Below are 24117 nucleotides of genomic sequence, written 5' to 3' on the forward strand. Positions count from 1 at the left end.
TTGATTCAAGTACCCTTCTTCTGATTCTGTCTCTAAGAATCTTTGTTGCTGCTGTTCTCACTTGGAGGGCTGAAAGGAACCCAGAGATGTTGCCACAGAGAAGACAGGGTCTGGGCCAGAAGGAAAATTTTTCCAACTTATCTCAACATGGTATAGATGAAGTAAAGAACCATAGTCATTATCAGGAAAAGCGAAGGCTGCAGCTGGAATAGTGCCAAGCATCAATTCAAGGAAGAAGATAGGTGAACAAGGAGCCAGGCTGATAACTTGGAGGGCAAAACATCGAACAGAATCAGCACCTGACTCAAGTTAAGGAATGGGATGCAGAATTAAGCCTGTGAATGGTAAGTGGGTGCTAGAGCTTCCTTTCTCAGGTTGCCTGCTGTTGTATGGCAAGGATCAGCCTGGCAACTTAGTCTCTGCCCTGCACTAAACAACCTCTCAGTCTTCATTCCCTTTTTTCTCTACCCATCTCTTCCAAAACTCACCCATTAAAAAAAAAAGGTAGATTGAAATACTAGTGGTCAATGAGAGAGAAGAGAACGGGGTATGGGATGTATGAGTTCTTTCTTTATTATTTTTATTTCTTTTTCTGGGGTGATGCAAATGTTCTAAAAATGATCATGGTGATAAATACACAGCTATGATGATATTGTGAGCCACTGATCATATACTTTGGATGGATTATATGTGTATAAAGATATCTCAATATAAATATCAAAAACAAAACCTCATCCATTAAAAATGACAGTGGGTACTGGCAGGTAGAAAATGGGGTAGCAAAGAGAGGGCCACAAGGTCCCTTAAAAGACCAACTCTACACAGGCATTAATTCTCACACATTTCCCCACACCAGCAGAAGCGACAGCTCTCCCACACAACACATTCCAGAGCACCCAGTGATCATACAATAACAGAACCCTCCCAGCACAGACAAATGCAAAATATCAGCCATTAGGTTGCTGGAAAAACCATTGCTCTTCCTCTACTGATGGAGTGGAAGCCTCAAGGTCAAGCAGGTCTATACAAAAATCCTGCAAAACCTCAACTTTCAACTCAAGTCTGTATCTTTTTATTTTATAATGGGACTGAAGATCTGGAAAATGGAAACGTGCATTCTGTCGGTCCTGATCATCCTCTTTGGTGGCGTCCTTGATGAGATCATGGCTGGAGAGGTAAGGGATGACTCACCCATGTTGTGGGTTTATGGCCAGTGTTGATGTCTGACAAAGCAGAATTGTAGGTTGTGGTTTTGGTTTGGTAGTTTAGCTGTGTCAGGTCAGGAAAGGAGCTTCCAACCCTAATTTTGAGATACCACAGGTGAGCCCAAAACATTTTAAGGTGTGACTAAAATTTTTAAAAATAAAATTGGCCTTACTTTTCTTCAATTTAGAAATACCTCAGTCGGATACAGGGAACTTTTAGTAAATGGAGTTGTTTTGCGTAAAGAATAAGCCCAAATCATGCTAATACTAGAAGTCCCTTAACAGATTTTTCTGCCTATTGTTCGGGATTCCCAAAACATTAGAAAATCACTGGCCTAAGGTTTCTAAAGCCAGGGTAGATCCCTTTCCTAAGTGACAGCCTCAAAGCAAATGCTGTATCACACCCCATCCAAAGAAAAGATAAAGGTAAATTAAAAACGAGGACAGGATGTCCACTAACAGGCTCTGTGACCTTGGACAATTAGCCTTCTGCTCTGAGCCTCAGTCTCCTCCTAACTTAAATCAAGGAGTTTTTGACCTCTAACTCCCAGCTCACAAATTATACCAGGCACATACCAAACCCTGCCCTAAACTTCCTGGAAATTTTACTATGTATGAGTCTGGCTCCTCCTTCCCTTTCAATCCCTTGATTAAATAGCTTCCCCTCTCAAGGTGATTCTACTGGAAGCTGCACCTTCTAAGTCCGGTCAGAAACGGGCTCTCCTGACATGAGATCTCACTTCCTCCCTGTGGCCAGGGCAGCAAGCCTCAGCCTGACCCTCGTGGTTCTCCTTTCCTTCTGGCTAGACAGAGGTGTGGTCGCCAAGGAATTAAAGTTTGTGACATTGGTAAGTAGAGTTTTCTAATTGCTCTTTCCTTAAAACCGTGTGAACCAGCAGGGTCTGAAAATGAAGTGTCAGGTTTCATTTTACCTCCAGGAGACCAGGCACTGTTCAAACTCAGCAGAAGAAAGTGAATAGTCAAGTTTTGCAAGTTCCTCTTAATAAAGACTAACAAGTCCTGACGAAATCTTTTCCCCCCCTTTGCTGATGCTATTTATTTACTAGCTTAACAACTGCCTTGTTTGCAGGTGTCTCCTGCCAGATTCCTTTTAACTGCCAGGGGACCAGAAGAAGCCCCACCTGGTGGTATTTATACACTGGGACTTAAACTGGCTTCATCAGTTTAATGATTGTTTGCAAACCGGAAAAACAAAACAAAACAACAAACAAGTTATTTTCTTAATTAAATAGCCCCTTCTTTCAGGAAATTGGAAAATATATTGCTAACAGCCTTTGAAGAATGAAAGTGAAACTAAACTCAGAGTTTTAGGATGACTTCTTGATATATAGAATTGGTTGATTGCTAAAATATATGTTTTTGCCTATCCATGATCTGCGTCATATGTTTGTGAAAAAAGGGGAGAGGCTAATTGATGAGAGACAGAAAGAGGGTTTGAGGAATAAAGAGGATTTCCACTTTACATATGAATCCTAGCAGTAATCCCTCTGGTTTCTTTCTTTGATTTTGTCTTTACGTCTCCATTTCTCTTTTATCTGTGTTACATTCTATGCCCTCTACCTTTGCCTCTGCTTCTGTCTCTCTCTCTCTCTGCCCTTCTCTTGTCTTTCACAGCCTCTCCCACTGGCTTTCTCTTCCCCATATTTTTTTATTATGAAAGCAGGCTGATAAGTAAATTGTATTTCTGAAAGGATACCCCAAATTTATTTTTATTACTTGAAAGAAGGTAACCTCTTGCTTAAAAATTAAACACCTAGCTCCTGTTTTCTCTGTTTGATGTATTCAGAAATTTCTTCTTTCCTTCCTATAGAATATCTTATGACCATGTTTATATCAATCATGATTCTTAGTCCAGTAAATCTTTACCAGATCGAGTCAACAGTGAACAAGAGAGATCTAGAGAAACATATCATCAGTTTATTTACAAACAACTCATCAACTGTCAGGCTTCTGGGCTGAGAAAACGGTTTAATACTGTGTGCCTTTTATAGAGAAACCCACTGTGAGCTACACTTTTACTAATATCCATGGATTCGTTGCCAACCTGTTCATGAAACAAGTGTAGGGAATCTGCAGAAATTGTGCTGCCAACAGTAGACACCTGTGATGAGTTGGCTGCATGGCAATCCTCTTTGACATATTAAGGCAAACTCCAATGAACTACATGTGATAGAGTCTTTTCTCTGTGCTCTACCCACTGTTTGGCCTCTGAGCTGATTGTGGGTTTCCTTTCCCCATTCTGGGTTATTGTGTGCTCAGGGACCACAAGTTAATTCTTCCCTAAGCAAAACAAAGTTACAAAGGTAAATCTATTGGAACTAAAAAATTAACAAATATCATACAAAGGTAATGATAACTGTTTTTCCTACCTTGTCTTCCCTCTGTTATTAATAACAGATGAGGACAACTTAATACATCTTTCTTGGCCCTTGCAAAGCAATGTCTATCTAAGTACTTAAATCAGAAAATAATCACTTTCTTCTTTTTATTGATTATAAAGAATATTTGACTATAAAGGGTTAAATTGTATACACAGGGCAATCCTCGGCAAATTATTGGGAGAAACAGAATAAAAGCAAGGTGCCTCTGAGTAAAGTGGTATTATTAATGATAATAATCAATAATTGAGTGCTCACTCTATGCCAGGTACTGTTCTGACAGTTCAATCAATATGGATTATATCACACAATCTTCATAACAACCCCAAAGGTAAGATTGCAAATAAAACACAGGATACTCAGTTAAATTTGGATTTCAGATAAACAATTAATAATTTTTTAGTATGAGTGTCCCATGCAATACTTACAGGCATTCTGTATTTTTATTGCCTAAATTAAACATCCCCACCATAAGGTATAGAAACGATTATTAACCCATTTTATATATGAAGGAATTGAGGCACAAACTGAGGCCCATGATCACACAGCTGGAATGGTAGAGTCAGGATTTGAACCCAAGCTATCTGACCCCAGAGGCATCCCTTAATCATTAGCCTGACTCTGTTTCTGCTCACAGTAATTGTGTGTCTATAACCCAGCATGGGGCTGGTGTGCTCCTCCCCAAGGAGGTTTGCTGTATGGAGTGACTCCAACCAGCAGATGACTCATAAAAGCAGTGCTTTCCTTGCTTTTACTTGGTGATCCAAGAAAAATATTCCCCATTTCTGAAAAGCTGTCCTTGACAGGGAGAGCCAGGAACTATCCTCGGTTCTTGTTCTTTCTCATGAACAGAGTGATGATGTGATCTTTCAAAAGAGGTTCCCAAAGTACGTCCCATGGAATACTAGTTTGACAAGTATTAACTGTTGTAGTTTGTTAACAGACCTTGCTTGCGGGTGGGAAATGGTTTCAATTGTCAGTTCAGCTTTGAGAATAGAGAATGTGGGTTAAGCCAAATTAAAAGTCTCTTTATGGCAGGACTGCACGGAATCTTTATTAGGCTCACATGAACTGCGATTTTCAAGAACAGGATATAATAATTGGGTTTCCTAAACTTTGACTATAGAATCAACCTTCCCATTTCTTCCCCAGTGTCCCACAGAAAGCACTTAGAGGATCTTTAACTTTACATTTAGGAAAGGTTAAACAGAAGAGTGAGTATGTTGTATCATGATCTACCCATCAAACAGCTTCCATAATTATTAAGACATGGCCAACCTTGACTCACAGCCACCCATTCCCCACACATACCATACCCACTGCATTATTTTGAAGCAATCTCATACATTATATCATTCCATCCATAAGAAGGGAAATGCTATATCACAGGTTCAGGTGATCTCAGACGGAGAGAAACATTCCATCTCATTCCACTGGGGCTTTACAGTAAAAGGAATAATGTCACAGGTATATTTTCTTCCCATTCTTCATGGTTGACAATGCAGAATTTTCACTCAAGTCATGGGGTTTCCTTGATGGCAAAAGCCTCCAAATCGTATGAACATCATTCCTATATGTCCCTATAGAGGTAACTTCCATATCGTAGTTAGGCAAATTCAAATGATGCCAGTCAAGGCACATACAAGGACCACAGACCTTCTGGGTGCTTCCTCACCACTCCTGGAAAAGTGAAAAATTGGCAAGTTACTCCTCAGGGTGGTAGTCTAATTTGTTACAAATATTCAATACTATTTGCTAGAATAAAAGTAGGCCACTCCTAGAAAAGCATTGAATTTTCATTATTACAAGTTCTAGCATCATTTACCTGCTAAGGGAACATGGACAGGACACTTGAGTCCAGGTTGAGTCTCAGGTTCCTGAAGCTTAAATTTGGGAATAGTGATCATAATGATGCGTCCAACTTCACAAAGTTTGTTTTTAGGATCAAATGACATGGTACACAGAGCAAAGTGGGAACCGTGATACAAGTGTAAGGTACTCCTATAAGAGAGTCTAAAATGGAAGCTTGCCAACTTTTTGAATAAAATCTAAATGATCCTTAATCATTCTCAAACATAAATTTAGTAAGGGCACTCTATAATTTAGATAGCGCAAAGAAAAGAGATCAGATCTCTATTAGATCTCTACTGGAACTTTTGGTGAACCACTTAATTTGTCTGTACTCTAGTGTCCCCCACCTATGAATTATAATTTATTTTCTCTTGGAGAAAATGTTCTTTTGCCTGTTGAATATGGTTTGAGGCTGAGGGGAGAGGCTGGAGGCAAGAACAAGGAAGGGCTTCTGCACAATTCGTAATTGCAAAGCATAACGAAGACCTTAATTTGATCAGAAAGCAGTCGAGTTGGAAAAGAAGGCAGACTCCCTGTGGGTTGAATGTGATTATTAAGGGAGAAGAAGAAACTATAATAACCCAGAGATTTCTAATTTGGGTTATTGGAAAGACAATAATGCCATGGAGAGAGGATGCATAAAAGACATTAAGTATTTGAAATTTTTAATAGGAATTTGACATATAAGCACCAAAGAACTGTATAATATTGTGTGCTACACACTATGATATATCCTAGTGGTTAAGGGTGCAGCTGGAGAATCAGACCACCTGGGTTTGAGCACCACCCTCACCCTTCAATGTATGACTTTGGATGAGTAACAACCTATTTGTGCATCAGATTCATCATCAGTAAAATAATAGTACCTCATAGAATTGTTGTGAGGTTTAAATGATTTAATACATAAAAAATACTTATAGCCCCCCCAAAATTGTAACTATTATTAATATACTCACCCAATGATCCCATGTGTGTGTTTTTATAATGTTTACATAATCAGTTCATTAAAATGCCAGGACTTTTCCCTATTAATCCCCTTTATTCTCAGAAGCATGAAGTATGTACATGTTTTTTTTCTTTTAAGCTTGATCAGTTTTCTTCCCAGTTTTGGGCCCCAGACTCAATAAAAACACCTGGAGAAACAAACCTTCAATAATGTGACACCAGGAGTTGTACAGACCTTTCCTCAACCAGTGCTTTTGACTAATGGATCTGTTAGCTTCCTTGATTAGCCAACTTTTCCTGAGAATACTGAGTAGCCTACTCCCTGCTCTTTTATCTGCCTCCATCTCATTGTTCCTGCTTGAACAAAGCCTTCGTACATAGGCATGAACTTCTCAAGGCCTGTAAATCTTTTTTCCCCACTTCTATTAAAATAAGAATTGCAATTGTAGCTACCACAAATTGGGAACATCCCTCTTTTTATATCCCCAAGATTACCCTGTAAAGCACATAATATTATCACATACTTGAAATAGAAAGGGAGCAGGAACTTATCTTTTGTATACTGGGTGCTGGGGAATTGAGATGTAACCATTTTTGGTGATGCATCTGAAACTTCTGGGTTAACTTATAAAAGATGTACCAGATAAAACTCTCCACTGGAAAACAAAACCAAGGTTCTTGCCTCAGCTCCCAGACTGTGCTCCAGTCTCTGTCCTTTGCTCTTTGGTTCCCTAATTGCCAGATCTAATGAGTAGCAAACCTGTCAGTGGGAACCTGCAGGCTCTTTAAAGATATTTGCTAGGGAGACCCACTACTTACTGAATGTTTGTGCCAGGCCAGGTAGGAGGCCAACTAGGTTTGCTTGAACAAGCTTCCCAGTTTTATGCCAACATGTTTTGCAAATTTTCAGGGTGGTAAAACTGGTTAGGAAAATTGCATTTGGCCCAGATGTGTTTGTTTTAGCCTGCCAGGCTCACTATAAGTACTTGAAACTTTGAAAGTGTCCTGCCTTTAAAGGCATAATTCCTCACAGAAATACAAATGAGGAATGGGTCATTAGAAATTAATAGAGGCATTGCTTGAGGAGAGGGCTATGTTTCCTTTTGTTCAATAGGTCTTTGCTTATTTGCCCTATCTACTGCAAACTACTGCCAAGAAGAAAACTAGTTAAATGCCTGAACAAGATAATATCAAAAATAATAGTAGCAGGTATAATAGTAAATCCCATATATTGAATGTATTCTATGTGTTCAGTATTATGCTAATAAGTTTACATATATAACACATTTTATTCTTAAGATGCTCCTGCATAATAAATAATATTTTCCTGTTAACAGAGGGGGAAATTGAGGCATGCAGAAGTATAAGGTATTTATCCAGGGTCATCTAGCTAGTCAGTGACAAACAAAGAGCTTGAACTAAGGTCTAAATGGCCCAAAGCCTAGATCTTTGCTGATATATTATATAGCTTCCACACCACATAACCCATAATTTTTACTCCTTCCCATTCCCAGGGGTCTCTGTGTTATTCCCGGGCCCTCGATGAAAATCTCATTAGGGTGCTATACATTTGTGTCCTCATGATGAGTGCAGGGTGCCTTCCCGCCCTGATTCCTTTCCCAGTCATTTATATGACTAATTTTTTCTGCCCACATTATTTTACATTTTAATACTCTTAAGCAATGGATTTTTCAGTTTCTAAAACAAGAAAACAAAACAGGCTTTTATTCATGGCAAGTTTTGTGTGTCTGGAGGTTTTTCCCACTCAGGGCACACCCTAATGAAATGTGGAGCAGAGTTCAACGTCAAGAACCAAGGACTCTTCCAGGGTTTCCGGGGTCAAGCCGGTGTTTTATGAAGTCTCTTAAATTCCAGACATGAAAGTACAACATGATGTTTTATTAGACTCCAATCTAGTATGGGGGCAGACTCACTGTTCTGGAAACAAAGTCATGAAAGGAAGGCATCAAGGGGAAGGAGAAGGCAACCTGAAAAGGGAGGAAGAAATAAGCACACTCCACACATGTTGTTCATAAATAAGAGTTAAAAAATCAAGCCCTTGTGAAGTGAGAAAATTGAAAAGAACGACATCATGTTCCTGGAGGAACTGGGCTCAATCCAGGAATCAGTCATTCATTAAAGCAAATATTTTGTGTGTTCCTACTACATGTCAGCATTATTTGGGGGATAGAGCAGGGTACAGTCCAGCAAGTATTCTGATTTCAAGGAGTTTATGATGGGAGGGGGCTCCGATTTTTAAAAAGTTATAAAACAGAAAATCTCAGGGTTGAAAATAAAACGGCTAGACGTGCTAGAGACAGAACAGGGGCTACTTTGTATTAGGTGGTCACGGGAGGCCTGTCTGTGAAGGTTGCGTTTCTCAGCATGGACTTGAATTTAGTGAGTGTGCCTGGAGAAGAACTGGAAGTAGGATGTTCCAGACAGATAGAATTATCAAGCACAAAGACCCTGAGCCTGAAAAGAACTTAACATAGAGTTCAGACCAGCAGAAGGGCCAGTTTGGCAAAACATGGTTAGCAAAAGGGAAGCTTAGATAGGGTAAAGGCATCAGATGGACAGGACCCAGATTGGATGGGGTCTTGTGGACTTCTGTAAGGACTTTGAAATTATGCAAAGGGCAATGAGAAATCATACAATGTCTGGGGAGTGGTGAGGGCATAGAAGAAGTAAGGTTGGCTGATTGATAATTGTTGGAGCCAGTAATGGGCTCATAGGGACTCAATATAAAAATTTCTTCTATTGTACATGTTTAAAATTTTCCATAAAAGATTTGTAATGAAATGAGAGAATAATAAAGGGTTCTAAGCAGGCAAATGACATGATCAAATTGACATTTTTTAAAAGTATACTCTGGGGGAGAAAGATCAAAGGTGATGGTGGAGTTATCAAGAGAAGGTAGGGTTTAACAAATGAGTATGATTGCTGAATCCTTATGTTGGTATCTTAGTCTCCAGTATCTTAGTGCAGCTAGAAATAAGAACCTAAAATTGTGGAATTGTAACCCATACCAAAATCTGAAATCTGTCCTACAATTAATTGTTATGATGTGCTTTGAAATTTATTGCTTTTTTGTATATATGTTATTTTTCACAAAAAAGAAGAAAAAGTCAATTTGATGATAAATGCACAACTATATCATGATATTGTGAACCACTGATTGTACACTTTGGATGATAACGTGTTATGTGAATATAAAATATATATCAATAAAAAATAATTTTAAAAAAAGATCAAAGGAAAAGGTAGCGTTATCAAAGAGAATATAGGATGCCAGAGAAAATATAGCATATAATGCTATCTATAAGAGACTCACCTTAGTCCCAAAGATACAAATAGGTTGAACATGAAAGATTGGAAAAAGATATTCCATGCAAACAATAACCAAAAAAGAGCTGGGGTAGCTATATTAATATCAGATAAAATTGACTTTGAATGTAAAACTCTCATAAGAGACAAAGAAGGATGCTATATATTGATATGAGACAGTCGCCAGAAAGAAATAACAGCTATTTATACACCTAACCATGGTGCCTCAAATAAGAGGGAAACACTGGCAAAACTGAAGGAAGTAATGACATTTCTACAATAATAGTTGTAGATTTCAACACATACTCTTATTAATAGATAGAGCATCTAGACAGAAGATCAATAAGGAAACAGAAAACTTGAATGATATGATAAATGAACTAGACCTAACTGATATATACAAAACATTGCACCCCAAAACAGCATGAAATACATTCTTCTAAAGTGTTCATGGATCATTATCCAGGATGGACTACATGTTGGGTCACAATACAAGTCTCAATAAATTTAATAAATTGAAATATACAGGGCACATTCTCTGATCATAATGGAATGAAGCTGAAAATCAATAACAAGTGGAGAACTCAAAAATTCACAAATACATGGAGATTAAACAGTACAGCCTTAAACAAACAGTGGGTCAAAGAAGAAGTTGCTAGAGAAATCAGTAAATATCTCTAGACAAATGAAAACAATAACACAACATATCAAAACTTATGGGATGCAGCAAAGGCAGTGCTGAAAGGGAAATTTATAGCCCTAAATGGCTACATTTAAAAAGAAGAAAGAGCTAAAATCAGAGACCTAACTGCACACCTTAAGGAACCAGCAAAAGAACAGCAAACAAATCCCAAAGCAAGCAGATGAGGAAAATAACAAAGGTTAGAGTAGAAATAAATGAAATTGAGAATGAAAGAAAACAAGAACAATAGAGTATTAACAAAATCAAAAGTTGTGTTTTTTTTTTTTGAGATCAATTCAATTGACAAACCCTTAGCTAGACTGACAAAGAATAAAAGAGAAAACATGCAAATAAAATCAGAAATGAGAGGGGGTAGTTTACTACTGACCTCACAGAAATGAAAAGGATCATAGGAGGATACTATGAACAAAAACTCTATTCCAACAAGTTAGACAACTTAAATGAAATGGACAAATTCCTAAAAGCACAGGAACAATCTACACGGACTCAGGAAGAATAGAAGACCTCAACAAATCATTACAAGAAAAATGATTGAATCAGTTATCAAAAAACTCCCAACAAAATAAAGCCCAGGACCAGATGACTTCACCAAGCATTCCAAGAAAAAATTAATACTAATCCTGCTCAAACTCTTCCAAAAAAATTGAAGAGGAAGGAACACTACCTAACTCATTCTATGAAGCCAACATCACCCTAGTACCAAAGCCTGATAAATCTCCTACGTGAAAAGAAAATTACAGAACAATTTCTCTAGTGACTATACATAAAAAATCCTCACAAAATACTGCAAAGTGAGTCCAACAGCACATTAAGAGACTTATAACATGATCAAGTGGGTTTTATTCCAGGTGTGCAAGGGTAGTTGAACACAAGAAAATCAAGTAATGTAATAAGCCACATTAACAAATTGAAGTGGAAAACCACATGATCATCACAATTGACACAGAAAACAGCATTTGAAAAAAATGCAGCATTGTTTCTTGATAAAAACACTTTGAAAGATAAAAATAGAAGGACACTTCCTCAACATGATTAAGAGCATATATGAAAAGCCCACAGCTAACATTGTATTCAATGGTGAAAAACTGAAAGTCTTCCCTCTAATATCTGGAACAAGACAAAGATACCCGGTGTCACCACAGTTCTTCAATATTGTACTAGAAGTTCTAGCTAGAGTAGGTAAGCAAAACAAAAGAAAAAAGAAATAAAAACCATTCAAATTGGAAAGGAAGGAGTAAAACTTTGTTTTGAAAACAAGACCTTTTCTGGGATCCATCAAACCTCCAAACCATCGCAATCTTGTATCCCGCCACTTTGCTGAACTCATTTATTAGCTCTAGTAGCTGACAGATTTTGGGGAGAGTTTCTATATATAGGATCTTGTCATCTGTAATATCTGTACATCTGTTATAACTTGCCCTTCTCATTTGATCCTCCTCTCAATCTTCAGGGATACTGGGGTTCTATTAGAGTTTCACTTACTAAGTTTATTTTTCAGAAACTTAAAACTTCCAGATTGTTCTTTTGCCAGATAAACCCTTGAAAACCAGAGGCACCAGTCTCTCCAAGTATATCAATGAGTTGCATCCTCCTACCCCATAATATTGACAACCCTTTCCAGCATGAAGAAATTAGAATCATCATTGCCCAAATATCCCTGAAGATTGAGAGAGGGATCAAATGAGAAGGGCAAATTGTAACAGAGAAGATAGGATTTAACAAATTATTGTAACTAATGAATCACTGTATTGATTTTTCTTATAAGTCTCTAGTGTATTAAAATAACTAGAAGGAAATACATGAAATTGTGGAACTATAACCCATAACATACTTTGAAATTTGCTGTACAACTACTTGTTAAACTGCACTTTGAAATTTATCAGCTTTTGTATAAATATTGTATTTCACAATAAAAAATGTTTTTAAAAAATCTAGGAATAAATTTAAACAAGGAAGTAAAGGACTTGTATGCAAAAAAATTATAAAACATTGCTAAAAGAGATCAAAGAAGACCTAAATAAATGGAAGGACTCTCCATGTTCATGGATTGGAAGGCAAAATATCATTAACATGTCAGTTCTATCCAAATGTATTTACCAATCCAATGCAATCTCAATCAAAATTCCAACAACGTACTTTGCAGAAGTGAAAAAGCCAACTATCAAGATTATTTGAAAGATTAAGGGGCCCTGAATTGCCAAAAACATCTTGAAAAAGAAGAAAGTTGGAACACTCACGCTTCCTGAATTTAAGGCATATTACAAAGTTACAGTGGTCAAAATAGCATAGTACTGACATAAAGATAGATATATTAACCAATGGACTCAAATTGAGAGTTCAGAATTAGACTCTCACATCCTGGTCAATTGATATTCAACAAGACTGCCAAGTCCTTTCAACTGGGACACAATAGTCTCTTCAACAAATCGTGTGGGAGAACTGGATATCCATTTGCAAAAGAATGAAAGAGGACCCCAATCTCACATCTTATAAAAGAATTAACTCAAAATGGATCAAAGCCCTAAAGAACCAAGACCTTAAAACTCCTAAATATAGGAGGAAAATGTAGGGAACTATCTTTAAGATCTCATATTTGGCAATGTTTTCTTAGACTTTACACCAAAGCACAAGCAACAAAGGAAGAAATAGATAAATAGACCTCCTCAAAATTTAAAGCTTTTGTTCTTTAGAGGAGTTTGTCAACAAAGTGAAAAAACAATCTACTCAATGCAAAAAAAATATTTGGAAACCATATATCTGATAAGGGTTTAATATCCAGAACAGATAAAGAACTCCTACAACTCAAGAATCCAAAGACAAACAACCCAATTTTTTTAAAAAGGCAAAGTACTTGAGTAGTCATTTTTCCAAAGAGGAAAGACAAATGGCAAAAAAAAAAACCCTCATGAAAAGATGCTCTACATCACTATAGCTATTAGATAAAATGCAGTCAAAACCACAATGAGATATCATTTCACATCTACTAGAATGGCCACTGTTAAAAAAAAAACAGAAAGCTACAAGTATTGGAGAGGATATGGAGGAATGGAAACAATCATTCACTGCTGGTAGGAATGTAAAATGATGAGCCTCTGTGGAAGATGGTTTGGTGGTTCCCCGGAAAACTGGATATGTAATAGCCACAATACCCAGCAATTCCACTAGTAGGTATATAACCAGAAGAAGTGAAAGCAGGAACTCAAACTGACATTTGCACTGATGTTCATACTGGCATTATTCACAATTTCCTAAAGATGGAAGCAACCCAAGTATCCATTAACCAATGAGTAGATAAACAAAATGTATTATATATATGTTGGAACAGTATTCAGCTCTAAGAAGGAATGAAGTCCCAAGGCATGTGACAACATGAATGAACCTTGAAGATATGTTAAATGAAGTAAGCCAGATAGAAAAGGACAGCTATTGTATGATCTCACAGCTATGAACTAAATAGAATAAGCAAACTCACAGAGTTAGAATCTAGAATATAGGTTATAAGGAGATAGAATGAGTTAGAGAATGGGGAGCTGATGCTGAATTTGTGCAGAATTTCTATCTAGGTTGTTTATAAATGTTTGGAAATGGATAGTGTGATGGTAGCACATTATTGTGAGTGTAATTAATAATGTTGAATTATGTTTGTGATATGGTTGAAAGGGAAGTTTTTGGGTGGTGTATGTTAACTAGAAAGAAAATCAGAAGAATAAAAGATGGCACTGTTAGGCACAGTGAACCCTGTTGTGGATGACAATGTTTATGGTACAAATATAAGAATTTTCTTTCATGAATTATAACAAGTGTATATCACTATTTCTAGGTATTAATAAGAAAGTGTTATATGGCAACAAATATACCTAACATTTGTATAGGATTGTAGTTAACATTTTAATATTCTTTCCTCAATTGTAACAAAGGTAAAATACCAATAAAAAGGGTCAGCAATAGTATATTTTACATGACTTTTATGTAAACCTACAACTTCTCTAATTAAAAAAAAAAAAACATTATGCTAAATGAGAGACTCCAGACACAAAGTACTATGGTATGATCCCATTTGTATTAAATATAATTATAAACATATCTATAGAGACAGAAAAAAAATAACATGACAGGCCCACACATCCAAAAGTATATTCTTAAGGTATTGAGAATTAGCTTTTCCAATCTCCCCATCAACATATCTTTTATCCTAACTCCTACAAACTAACAAATTGTTCACTCAAAATAGTCACCAAATTGTATCTTTCTTTACGGTAAGCTACTTGCATTGAAAATCCACCATTTTTACTATATATAAAACTTTTTAAAGCTAGTGTTATTGTAAACCTAATTAAGTGAAGAATATTCATCATAGTTTGTCTGTAATAAAGTGATTTTGCTAAGTTTGTTTTCTTGCCCTAACTAATGTACAAAGAAGTCTCTCTTCATATGTAATAGCTGCCTTCTGATGCACTAATCATCTTGAGTCTCACATTACTTAAAACACAGGAAAAGCATTAATGAGATTAGAACAATGGTTCTTAACCTTAGATTTATCTGGAGAGAGCTTTACAATCCTGATGCCCTGGCCCCATCCCTGACTAAACCAAAATCATTAGGGATGGGGTCCAGTCCTCAGAATTTTGTAAACTCCCTAGTAGGCAGCCAACGTTGAGAACCAGTGGTTTCAAATACAATCTTTTATGATAAGCAGAAGCAAAAGCCACAAATCAGACTTACAGCAGTACTGTCTTCCATCTCTTTTCAGGTTTTTCGGCATGGAGATCGAAGTCCAATCGAAACCTTTCCCAATGACCCCATTAAGGAATCTTCATGGCCACAAGGATTTGGTCAGCTTACCCAGGTTGGCCAGATTTTCAACTAAAGGTTATTGATGAACCTCAAGGGGAAATGTGTATAGAATTATCTGTTTTATATTTTTACCCTGTTGGCTTTATTAAAGTCTAAGACATGTATATAGACAACAGAAGAATATATAGTTTAGAGATGTCGAACAGAGTCAAATGGTGCTTACAAGCTAACCCCTGAGTTTTTGAGGTTTCACCTGAGAAAGGAAAAAATTGTCTTGTCATTAATAAATCAAATCAACAGGCCTGGGAAAAAATGATTCCTCTGGAATTGCTAATATCAGAACTCTATTTCCTGTCAGCTGGATATGTAGGGATTGAGCATTTTTGATAAGTGGTCAAACACAGGGATTCCTCCATCCTCTACAGAGCAGGTAAAGAGATGGTGAGATGGGAAAAGAAGGCATCTGTAGACACTGTTCCCTGCTCCCCACTCCACACCTTCATTTTTATAGGAGTAGACAGATCTTCTATTTGGAGCCCCAAGACCAAGTGCTTTGCCTTTGTCCTCACCAAAGCACTGTTTAAATACATTAAGATAATGTCATAGAATGCTTAGAGTTAGTCATCTCCAAAACTAACGTGTCATCTCGGCCAAACACTGAAATTATCTGGAGATTTGAAAAAATATTAATGCCTGCCTGAGCACTTCTTATTAAGTTAGTCTAGTAAGTGACCTGCACAATTGGGATTTTTAGAAGCTCCTCAGTCAGTTGATTCTAATGTGCACCTAAAGCTAATTGCTCCCCTCTCTCAACCCCAGTGTTCCATAGAGTTAGAAGAAGAACCTGAGCTAGGAGAGTTTATGTGAGGACAGCATCTTTTGGGTCCCAGGTCAGCATTCTTTCAACTAGAGTCTACCTAGCTTCTGTCTCTTTGATGAGAAAAGGGTTACAAAAATTCAGGCTTGCTTCTTAATACCTATGTCTCTATAAGACTCCTGTTCCCTTGTTGTGCTTTTCCAGTAAGATGAAAAGATTCTTCTTGACTGTGGATCTGGGTTCTTCTGCTGGCAGACCCTTGACTTAGATTCTCCTAAAGCAGTGTTTCTAAAACTTCTATGTTCAAATGAATCACCTAGAGAACTAATTAAAATACAGATTCTGATTCTGGTGGTCTGAAGTAGGACCTGAGAGTTTACATTTCTAACAAACTTCCAGGTGATGTGGGTGCTGCTGATTTGTGAACCACTCTTGAAGTAGCAAATTATTGCCCTGGGTCAGATATTTCCAATCTGCATGACAAAGTGATGCTTCTCTAGAGCAGTTTTTCTCAGACCAGCATCCCCATCATCACCTGGGAATTTGTCAAATGTAAATTCCTAGTCCCCACACCAGACCCACTGAGTCAGCATATCTGTGGTTGGGGTCCAGTAATCTGTGTTTAAATGAGCCCCGCAGTGATTCTGTGGATACTAAGGTTTGAAAAGCCCTGCTCTATAAACAAGATGACAATTTCTTCAAAAGTCATCTGTAAGAATAATTAGCCCCAAAGCATCTGCTTCTTTAACTATCAGGTCATGGAGAAAACCCACAGACCTCTCCCCATCCTAGATAGGTACTGATGGAACAAATGGGATCACACAGCAGTCACAGTGACCACACATATCCTCTCTAGCTCCTCCAGCTCTGATAAGGCTCTGGATTAAAGCTTTATTGAATGCAAGTTTCTCAAAATATGGCACTCTACTACCTGCATCCAAATTACTTGGGACACTTGTTAAAAATCAAGGTTCCATGTCCTTCACCCAGACTCTATGGAGCCAGAATCTCTGCAGAGATACTGAAGAATCTAGATTTAACAAGCTCCCCCAGAAATTTTGTCCCTGTAGCATAGCAATGCCTGAGGACCCCTGAGCTAACTCAACACTTCTCAGTGATTACTACATGTCAGAACCACTGGGAGAACTTGTTAAAAACAGATTCCGTGGGGGGGCCACGGTGGCTCAGTGGCAGAGTTCTCACCTGCCATGCTGGAGACCCATATTCAATTCTTGGTGTCTGCCCATGCCAAAAAAAAACAGATTTCTTAGCTACAGCCCCACAGCTTCTGGTTTGGTTGGTCAAGGGTGGGGCTCAAGAAGTTGATTTCTAACAACCTCACAGATGATGCCAATACTGCAGGTCCATAGACCATGCTTTGAGTAACAGGATCTAATTTTTTTTTTCTTTTATGAACCAGGCCTAATAAACTGTGCAGATAATGAAATCATTACATCAAGAGGTGGAAAGAAACCTTAAGATTTATCTAGTCAATATTTTATTAGATAGTGAATTTCTTCCACAAAATCCCCACCACGTGGTCAACCAACCCCTATAAAAGCTCTACCAACAAAAATCTCACTATCATACCAGAGATGAACTATGTATTTCAATTAGATCAGTCACCATTTATTAGGTACCTACTATGTGCACAGCTCTACATTAAGTGCTAATGAAAATGAATTGAGTCTTTTTAGGGGGTCCTGACTAAAGATTACAGCTGTTTTTTCTTGTTTTAATTTAAATATGTATTATTATGGGACAATTGTACAAGTTGTTCATTCTTCAAATACAGCGAGGAGACGCAAGACAAATTTCTATGATAATTTAATTCATAGAACTTACTTTCAATAATTGTTGCTTTTATTTTTCCCATAGCTTGGGATGGAACAGCATTATGAACTGGGAGAATATATAAGGAAAAGATATGGACGGTTCTTGAATGAGTCTTATAAACATGAACAGGCAAGTTGGGGCATCATGAATGGAAACCTTGTCCCTTTAAAAAATGTAATATATGGCATATGTAAAAATTGCTTTGCATATAAAAATAAAATTAAAAAAAATTTTATTTCCCAAGGAACATTCCCAAGTCAGAAGTTTTATTTACAAATGTACTCCTCTTGATATAATTATTTTGTTCCTAAATATTCACTAATATCATTAAGTTTGAAATTTTATGGAAAACTGATAATACTCTGACTTGACAAGTAGCCACCACTGAACTGGCCTCTTTTGTCAAGTCAACTATTGGCTTAGGAGGTTGCCTTGTACTATGGCATGCTCATCAAGTTGCCTCATCTGTAACAGATGTTATAAATCAAAGATGCTACCACCATGTCTGGCTACTTTTTGGTGTGAGTGTCCTGCCCTTTCCCAAATACCCCATCAGCCTCATAGAAAAAAAAAAACAAAAACACCCCACCACCAGTTCTTCTCAGTTCGCTTTAGCTTTGATTTTCCCATTCTAGGTTTATATTCGAAGCACAGACATTGACCGGACTTTGATGAGTGCTATGACAAACCTTGCAGCCTTGTTTCCCCCAGAGGGTACCAGCATCTGGAATCCCAGACTACCCTGGCAGCCTATCCCGGTGCACACAGTCTCTGTTTCAGAAGATCGGGTCAGTATACTTAGAAAACCAAGAGGTCCTGCTTGGGCTTGGAAAGAGGAAGATGGCTGCTCAGATAATATAAATTTAGGACTCTGAACAATCCTAGACAAGAAAGAATAGGATCCAAACTTCTCTTTGGACACTTACTGACTTTGCATTATCCTTATCATTCTTTCAACTTTTGGCCATCTTTACACACATATGCGTGCACGCACACACACACAACACCCCTACATACACATAAACAAAAGTCTCCCAGTGTTGTACCTTAGCATTTCAGACTTTTCCTTCCTCCAGATTATCTCAATATCTCTCTACCCACCACCCCTACCTCCATTCCTGGGTAATAGAAAGAAGGAAGACTTGAGTGCATAATTGGTACTCAACATTTCACATGTCAGCATGTTTAATATTCATAACAACTTTGAATGAATAATATTATTGTTTTCCTTCTGCAGCCAGGGAAATAAAAGCCCACAGAGATTAAGTAATAAACAAAATGGCCCAAAGTCACAAACTAGTAAGCATCATACTGGGATTAGATTCTACTTACCTCATTCCTCAGCAGTTTTCTTTCCTGTAAACCAGTGCTTCTCAAACTTTGCTACATATTAGCTTCATTTGGAGAGTTTTTAAAAAAATAACCCTGATGCCCAGGACTCATATTACAACAATTCAAACTCTCTGAGGATAGAACTCAGGCATCATTATTTTTAAAATAACCTCTCTAGATATTTCCAATGGGCAGTCAAGTTTGAGAAGCAGTACTATAAACCAAGCTGCCTCAATAAGGCTGATTGAGAGAAACTCAAATTTATTTATAGGGAGTGGGACTAACCTATAACTCTTAAGCCTTTTCAGAGGAGTTTGTATTTTTAAACTATTAAGAAATCAATCAATCTAACCAAACTCTCAGATGTAGAATTCACGCCTTTATGAAGGAAATTGTTTAGGACAAGGAATCCTTCATCCCCCCGAAGTTACATCATAAACGTGACCATCTTATCTTGATGGCTAAGGTTTAGCATGCCCCTAGACTTGATTCTTTGTCCATTGACCTCTGGGTAGGTTACTATATCTTTGCCTTCCCAGTACTTGTAGAAATTTGACCTGCTGCAACTGCTGACATAGGAATTTATCCCAAATATTTTGCAGAAACAACTCTACCCTGCCAACCTCACTCTAGATAAATCTATTCCAAACAACTTCTCTGGTCTTTCCAGAAAAAGAAAGGATGATTTCTTTGTACCTCCTTCTTTCACAGAATTGGAAGTGAAATATTATGACTATCAGCATTTTAGGGAGGTTGTGAATATTTTTTTCCAAAAAAGGAAAAATAAAATCCCTTTTATTCTACCTTTTCTGCAGAGATAAAGACTCGATAACCACCAAATTTTTAGCCAATGTTGACCAAGGTAGCAGTTTAACCTTTAATCTTGAAGATAATGATTAATTTATATAATTTATATCAGAAGAGGATGAGACAGGAAGAAAGAGGGAGAGATTCAAAAGCAAGATTATCTATCTCTGGCTTCTAGCCACCTGTATCCACTAAAGTGAAAAGAATATTCTTTTATCATAATTAAGAAATCTAATAAAATCAATCAATCAGTCAATACAAGCTGTCCTAAGTGCTGTAAGAGAAATATGAGGGCAAGCGTCTCCCCTCATTTATAATCCATTTGACAAAAGAACTTTAGCAAATGTGGGACCTGTAGAGCACAATACAAGATGGTGGCATTGATATCAAATACAAGCTGTATGTGCTGGAGGGATTCAGGGAATGAGACATAACATGGAACTACAGCAGGTAGGGAAATCATTCAAGCCTTCATGGATAAAGTAAATACTTGTACCAGACTTCAGAGGTGGGGTGGAAAAGAGAAAGTCAACACAAAAAAACTTGGCACAACATGAATATACAGAGTGCAGTCCTAAAGTGTCCAGAGCTAATATACAGAAAGAGTCAAAATAAAATCGAATGAGTGTACTGGGGACAATTAGAGCGTTGAAAATTTTCTATGACAAAGGAAACATGGAAGTGAAAGGCAGTGTGATGGTATAAGGAAAGTTGGATTTGAAGTTGGAAAATCTAGGTCTGAGAGCCTTCCTCATTCCTGAATTGCTTCAACGCAGGAATGAGGAAGTGGGCACTTCAGATGCATGACCTTGAGCCACCTCCCTGCAATTCGAATTTCTCCTCTATAAAATGGGAACAATTAATAAATCCTCCTGGGGATTTGTGAAAATCAAGTTCATTAAGAAATGGAAAGAAACATTGCAAACTGAAAAACGTTGAACAAATGTTTAGGTGATTATTCTGTTTATTTGATTAATTTTGTGGATGAGAAAACTAAAGTCAGCTCAAGAAGGTTAAGTAATTAATTAATGAACAGGCCTATGCTTTTGTCCTCAACAATATGATTCCTCCTATGGGAAAAGTATGGAAGCGCTGAAGGAAAATTTAGCCATAAAGCAATGGACATAAAAGAACCCTGTACACATTCTTCAGTATTATACACATGTGATGAGTAGTGGCTTGAGGCATTTGTCTGACAATAACTTGGAAGGAAAAGAGGCTGAAGCCTTGTAGAATGGCCATTGAAGCAATTCTGGAATGAGGAAGTGAGGGACTGAAATTAGATGGTAAAAGTTGTTAGAGGAAGGAAAGCAAAGTAAAGGAAGGTGAAACATAGAATCAGAAATGACAGGCAGGGAGCAAGTTTTAAAATGAGTGTTTTCTGAGCACCTGACATGCCAGGTTCTGTTCTAGGCATTGATGATGCTGCAGTCAGAAAAAGGCAAAATCACGGCTCTCATGGGATTAATATTTTATCGGTGATAGATAAACAATAAAGTAGTATATAAGTAAATTAATTTTAGATGGTGATGGGTTCCTTGAAAGAAGAAAAGAAACATATCAGGATAATATGATAGTGGCTGGGGGAAAAGAATGGCAAGAAGAGTCAGGGTAGAAGACAGTGGGGAGAGTATTCGAAAAAAGGAGCAGTTTGTGCAGAGACCTGGTTGTTCAGGGGTCGACGAGAAGGCCCGCAGCATGGCTGAAGAAAAGTGAGCGAGTGGGACAAAAGTAAGAAAAGAGAGTGGAGAAGTTAATGTGGGCCAACTCATGTAGAAACCGGTGAGAAACAGGAGTGAGGGAGTTTTCTTCCACATAAAATGGAAAGCCATTGAAGGATCATAATTTGATTGGTGCTTTAAAGTGATTGGTGTAGCTGCTGTGTGGAGAATGGTCTCTGAGATGAGTGGAATGGAACAAAGAGTGGATGCCCCCTGACTAGATAGGAGGCTCTTGTTAGAGATAATGTGACTTAAACTGGGATAGGGACAGGGAAGGTAAAAGGGGTAAAGTTGGTGTATATTTTGGAAGTAGAATAATCAAAAATGATTCATCTATGATGCAGGAAGATAAATGTCATTGACAAAAATAGAGAAACTACAAAAAGGAAATGATTAAAGATGGAGTTCAGCTTTAACATAAGTTAAACTTGAGGAAGAAGAGAAGAGGAAACATCCAAGTAGTGATGCTTACCCAGGGGCTGAAGAGATAGGACTGGACAAAGATGGGACAAACAACAAGCTACACAGGAGTCACCAGTTAAAATTACAAAAGATGGTCACATTTAAACTCAGTGAGTGAGTGGTACTTAGACCTCATAATGCTTTTAAATATATTTTCTCTAGATTTATTAAGCACCCTTAGAAAAAGAAGCTGGCAATTTTTAAAAGATTGAAGTCAAGGCAGTGGGTTAATTGAGCTCTTAAGATACGTTCCTGGTCCCCTGATTGTCTCCCCTGTACACACGCGTATGCACACACAAGGATGTGCATCTAGTGCTAGAAATGAAAGGGGGTGGAGGGGAAGCTAGAAAACGGTTATCATTACACAAGGAAAACCAGGAAGTCTGAGTATTTACCAACAGTGCAGTCCTACTTAGGCAAGTCCACAAAAAGGCAAAAAAAAAAAAAAAAAAAAAACCAGAAGTTTCAGTTCTGTGTCCATATCCTACATTTCGAGGCTTGCAAACCATGTATCTCTTTTTTCCCAATTTTATAGTTTACATTCAACTCAAATCATGTTAAAATCTTGTGTTCAGGTCAGTTTGGACCCAATGAGGCTTAAAATATAGCCCAAGCTTTTTAAGCAAAGTTCTACTAATTCAGGTTGTGTTTGTTTTTTAATACGGGCTTTTAAGATGTTTCTTTTGTCCTCAGTTGCTGTATATGCCGTTTAGGCACTGCCCTCGTTTTCAAGAACTTCAGGAGGAGACTTTAAAATCGGAGGCGTTCCAGAAGAGGCTGCATCCTTATAAGGTTAAAAAAAATACTATTATATTGCTCATGTCTAGGTGGTGAGTGTGAAGGCCAAGACAGAGTGATGCTCCAGCTGAAAAGTGTGGGCCAAGTGTGCCAGTGGCTGTTACAGCAATGGGTTGGCATACTTACAGGTGCATCACCACTGTCTGAGCCCCTTTCCTCTATCGTGGTGGCAAACCACTCGAGAAGCCTATCATTCTAGAATCTTACATGCGGCTCTCAGAGGAGCCAGGGAGAAGTGAGTGGCTGGATCAGCATAAACGCAAGTGTCAAACCATCTGCCTTATTGAACTGAGAGGCTGGGAATATATATACAAAGGATAGTCTTGTATACGAAGGATAGTCTTTATATTTCTGTTTCCACTTTGCAAAAGACCTGTTTTCAGAGTATACAAAAGGTAAATATACTGCTTTGTTACTTTTACAAATAATAATTGAATCAATAGTATATTCACCCAGTTCAAAAATTAGGAAATATAAAAAGGAATACAGTGGAGGGTGCGTGGGTGTTTCAGTGGTAGAATGCTCGCCTTCCATGCAGGAGACCCGGGTTGGATTCCCAGACCATGCACCTGCACCCCCCCCCCCCCAAAAAAAGGAATACAGTAGGAAGTCCCTCAGTGACCCCACAGGTAGCTGCAGGCATTATTTTCTTATGTAGTTTTTCAATTTCTTCATGCAAATACCAACAAATAGGAATATAGTTTGATACATGCCCTTTGCTTATACAAAAGTGGCATACTATTCACAGGGTTGGGAAATTTTTCTTTCTTTATTTAACAAACCATCTTGGAAATATTCCCTTATCTATACATAAAGAGTTTCCTTGTCTTCTTTTTTTCTTTTACAAGTATATAATGTTTGAATTTAAGAATGTGCTTGTAATTTAATTAACAAGCCTCTATTGATGAAAATGTGTTTATTTCCAATCTTGTTTTTATGAACAGCCAGGGCTGAATAAACTTGTGCATCTAAATAATTTCATGAGAATATCTGTGAGATAATATCCCAGAGGTGGAAATTTCAGGTCGATTTGAAGTTTTATTAAACTAACCTCTAAAAGGTTCTACCAACTTCTACTTCTTTCAATACTGCACAGGGCATCTGTTTTTCCACAGACTTG

The 24117-nt window shown here is 37.6% G+C and overlaps 1 protein-coding gene across 4 annotated transcripts in view; it reads left to right on the top strand.

Annotated features, from left to right (window-relative positions):
• ACP3 (acid phosphatase 3) overlaps positions 1-24117 on the top strand; it is a 182352-nt gene that overhangs the window by 106784 nt on the left and 51451 nt on the right. For 3 of the 4 annotated variants that reach the window (XM_077130129.1, XM_077130130.1, XM_077130131.1), the window contains 7 exons: positions 38-344; positions 1095-1175; positions 1878-2053; positions 15181-15276; positions 17920-18006; positions 18513-18665; positions 22893-22991. In XM_077130129.1, the coding sequence (XP_076986244.1) occupies positions 1934-2053; positions 15181-15276; positions 17920-18006; positions 18513-18665; positions 22893-22991 (555 nt within the window). In that variant the 5' untranslated portion in view covers positions 38-344; positions 1095-1175; positions 1878-1933. Of the gene's footprint in view, positions 1-37; positions 345-1094; positions 1176-1809; positions 2054-15180; positions 15277-17919; positions 18007-18512; positions 18666-22892; positions 22992-24117 lie in introns of those variants that run through there. The other variant, XM_077130132.1, reaches the window with a different exon arrangement.

Source organism: Tamandua tetradactyla, chromosome 15, assembly GCF_023851605.1.
Source record: "Tamandua tetradactyla isolate mTamTet1 chromosome 15, mTamTet1.pri, whole genome shotgun sequence".
In the NCBI taxonomy this organism is placed as follows: domain Eukaryota; kingdom Metazoa; phylum Chordata; class Mammalia; order Pilosa; family Myrmecophagidae; genus Tamandua; species Tamandua tetradactyla.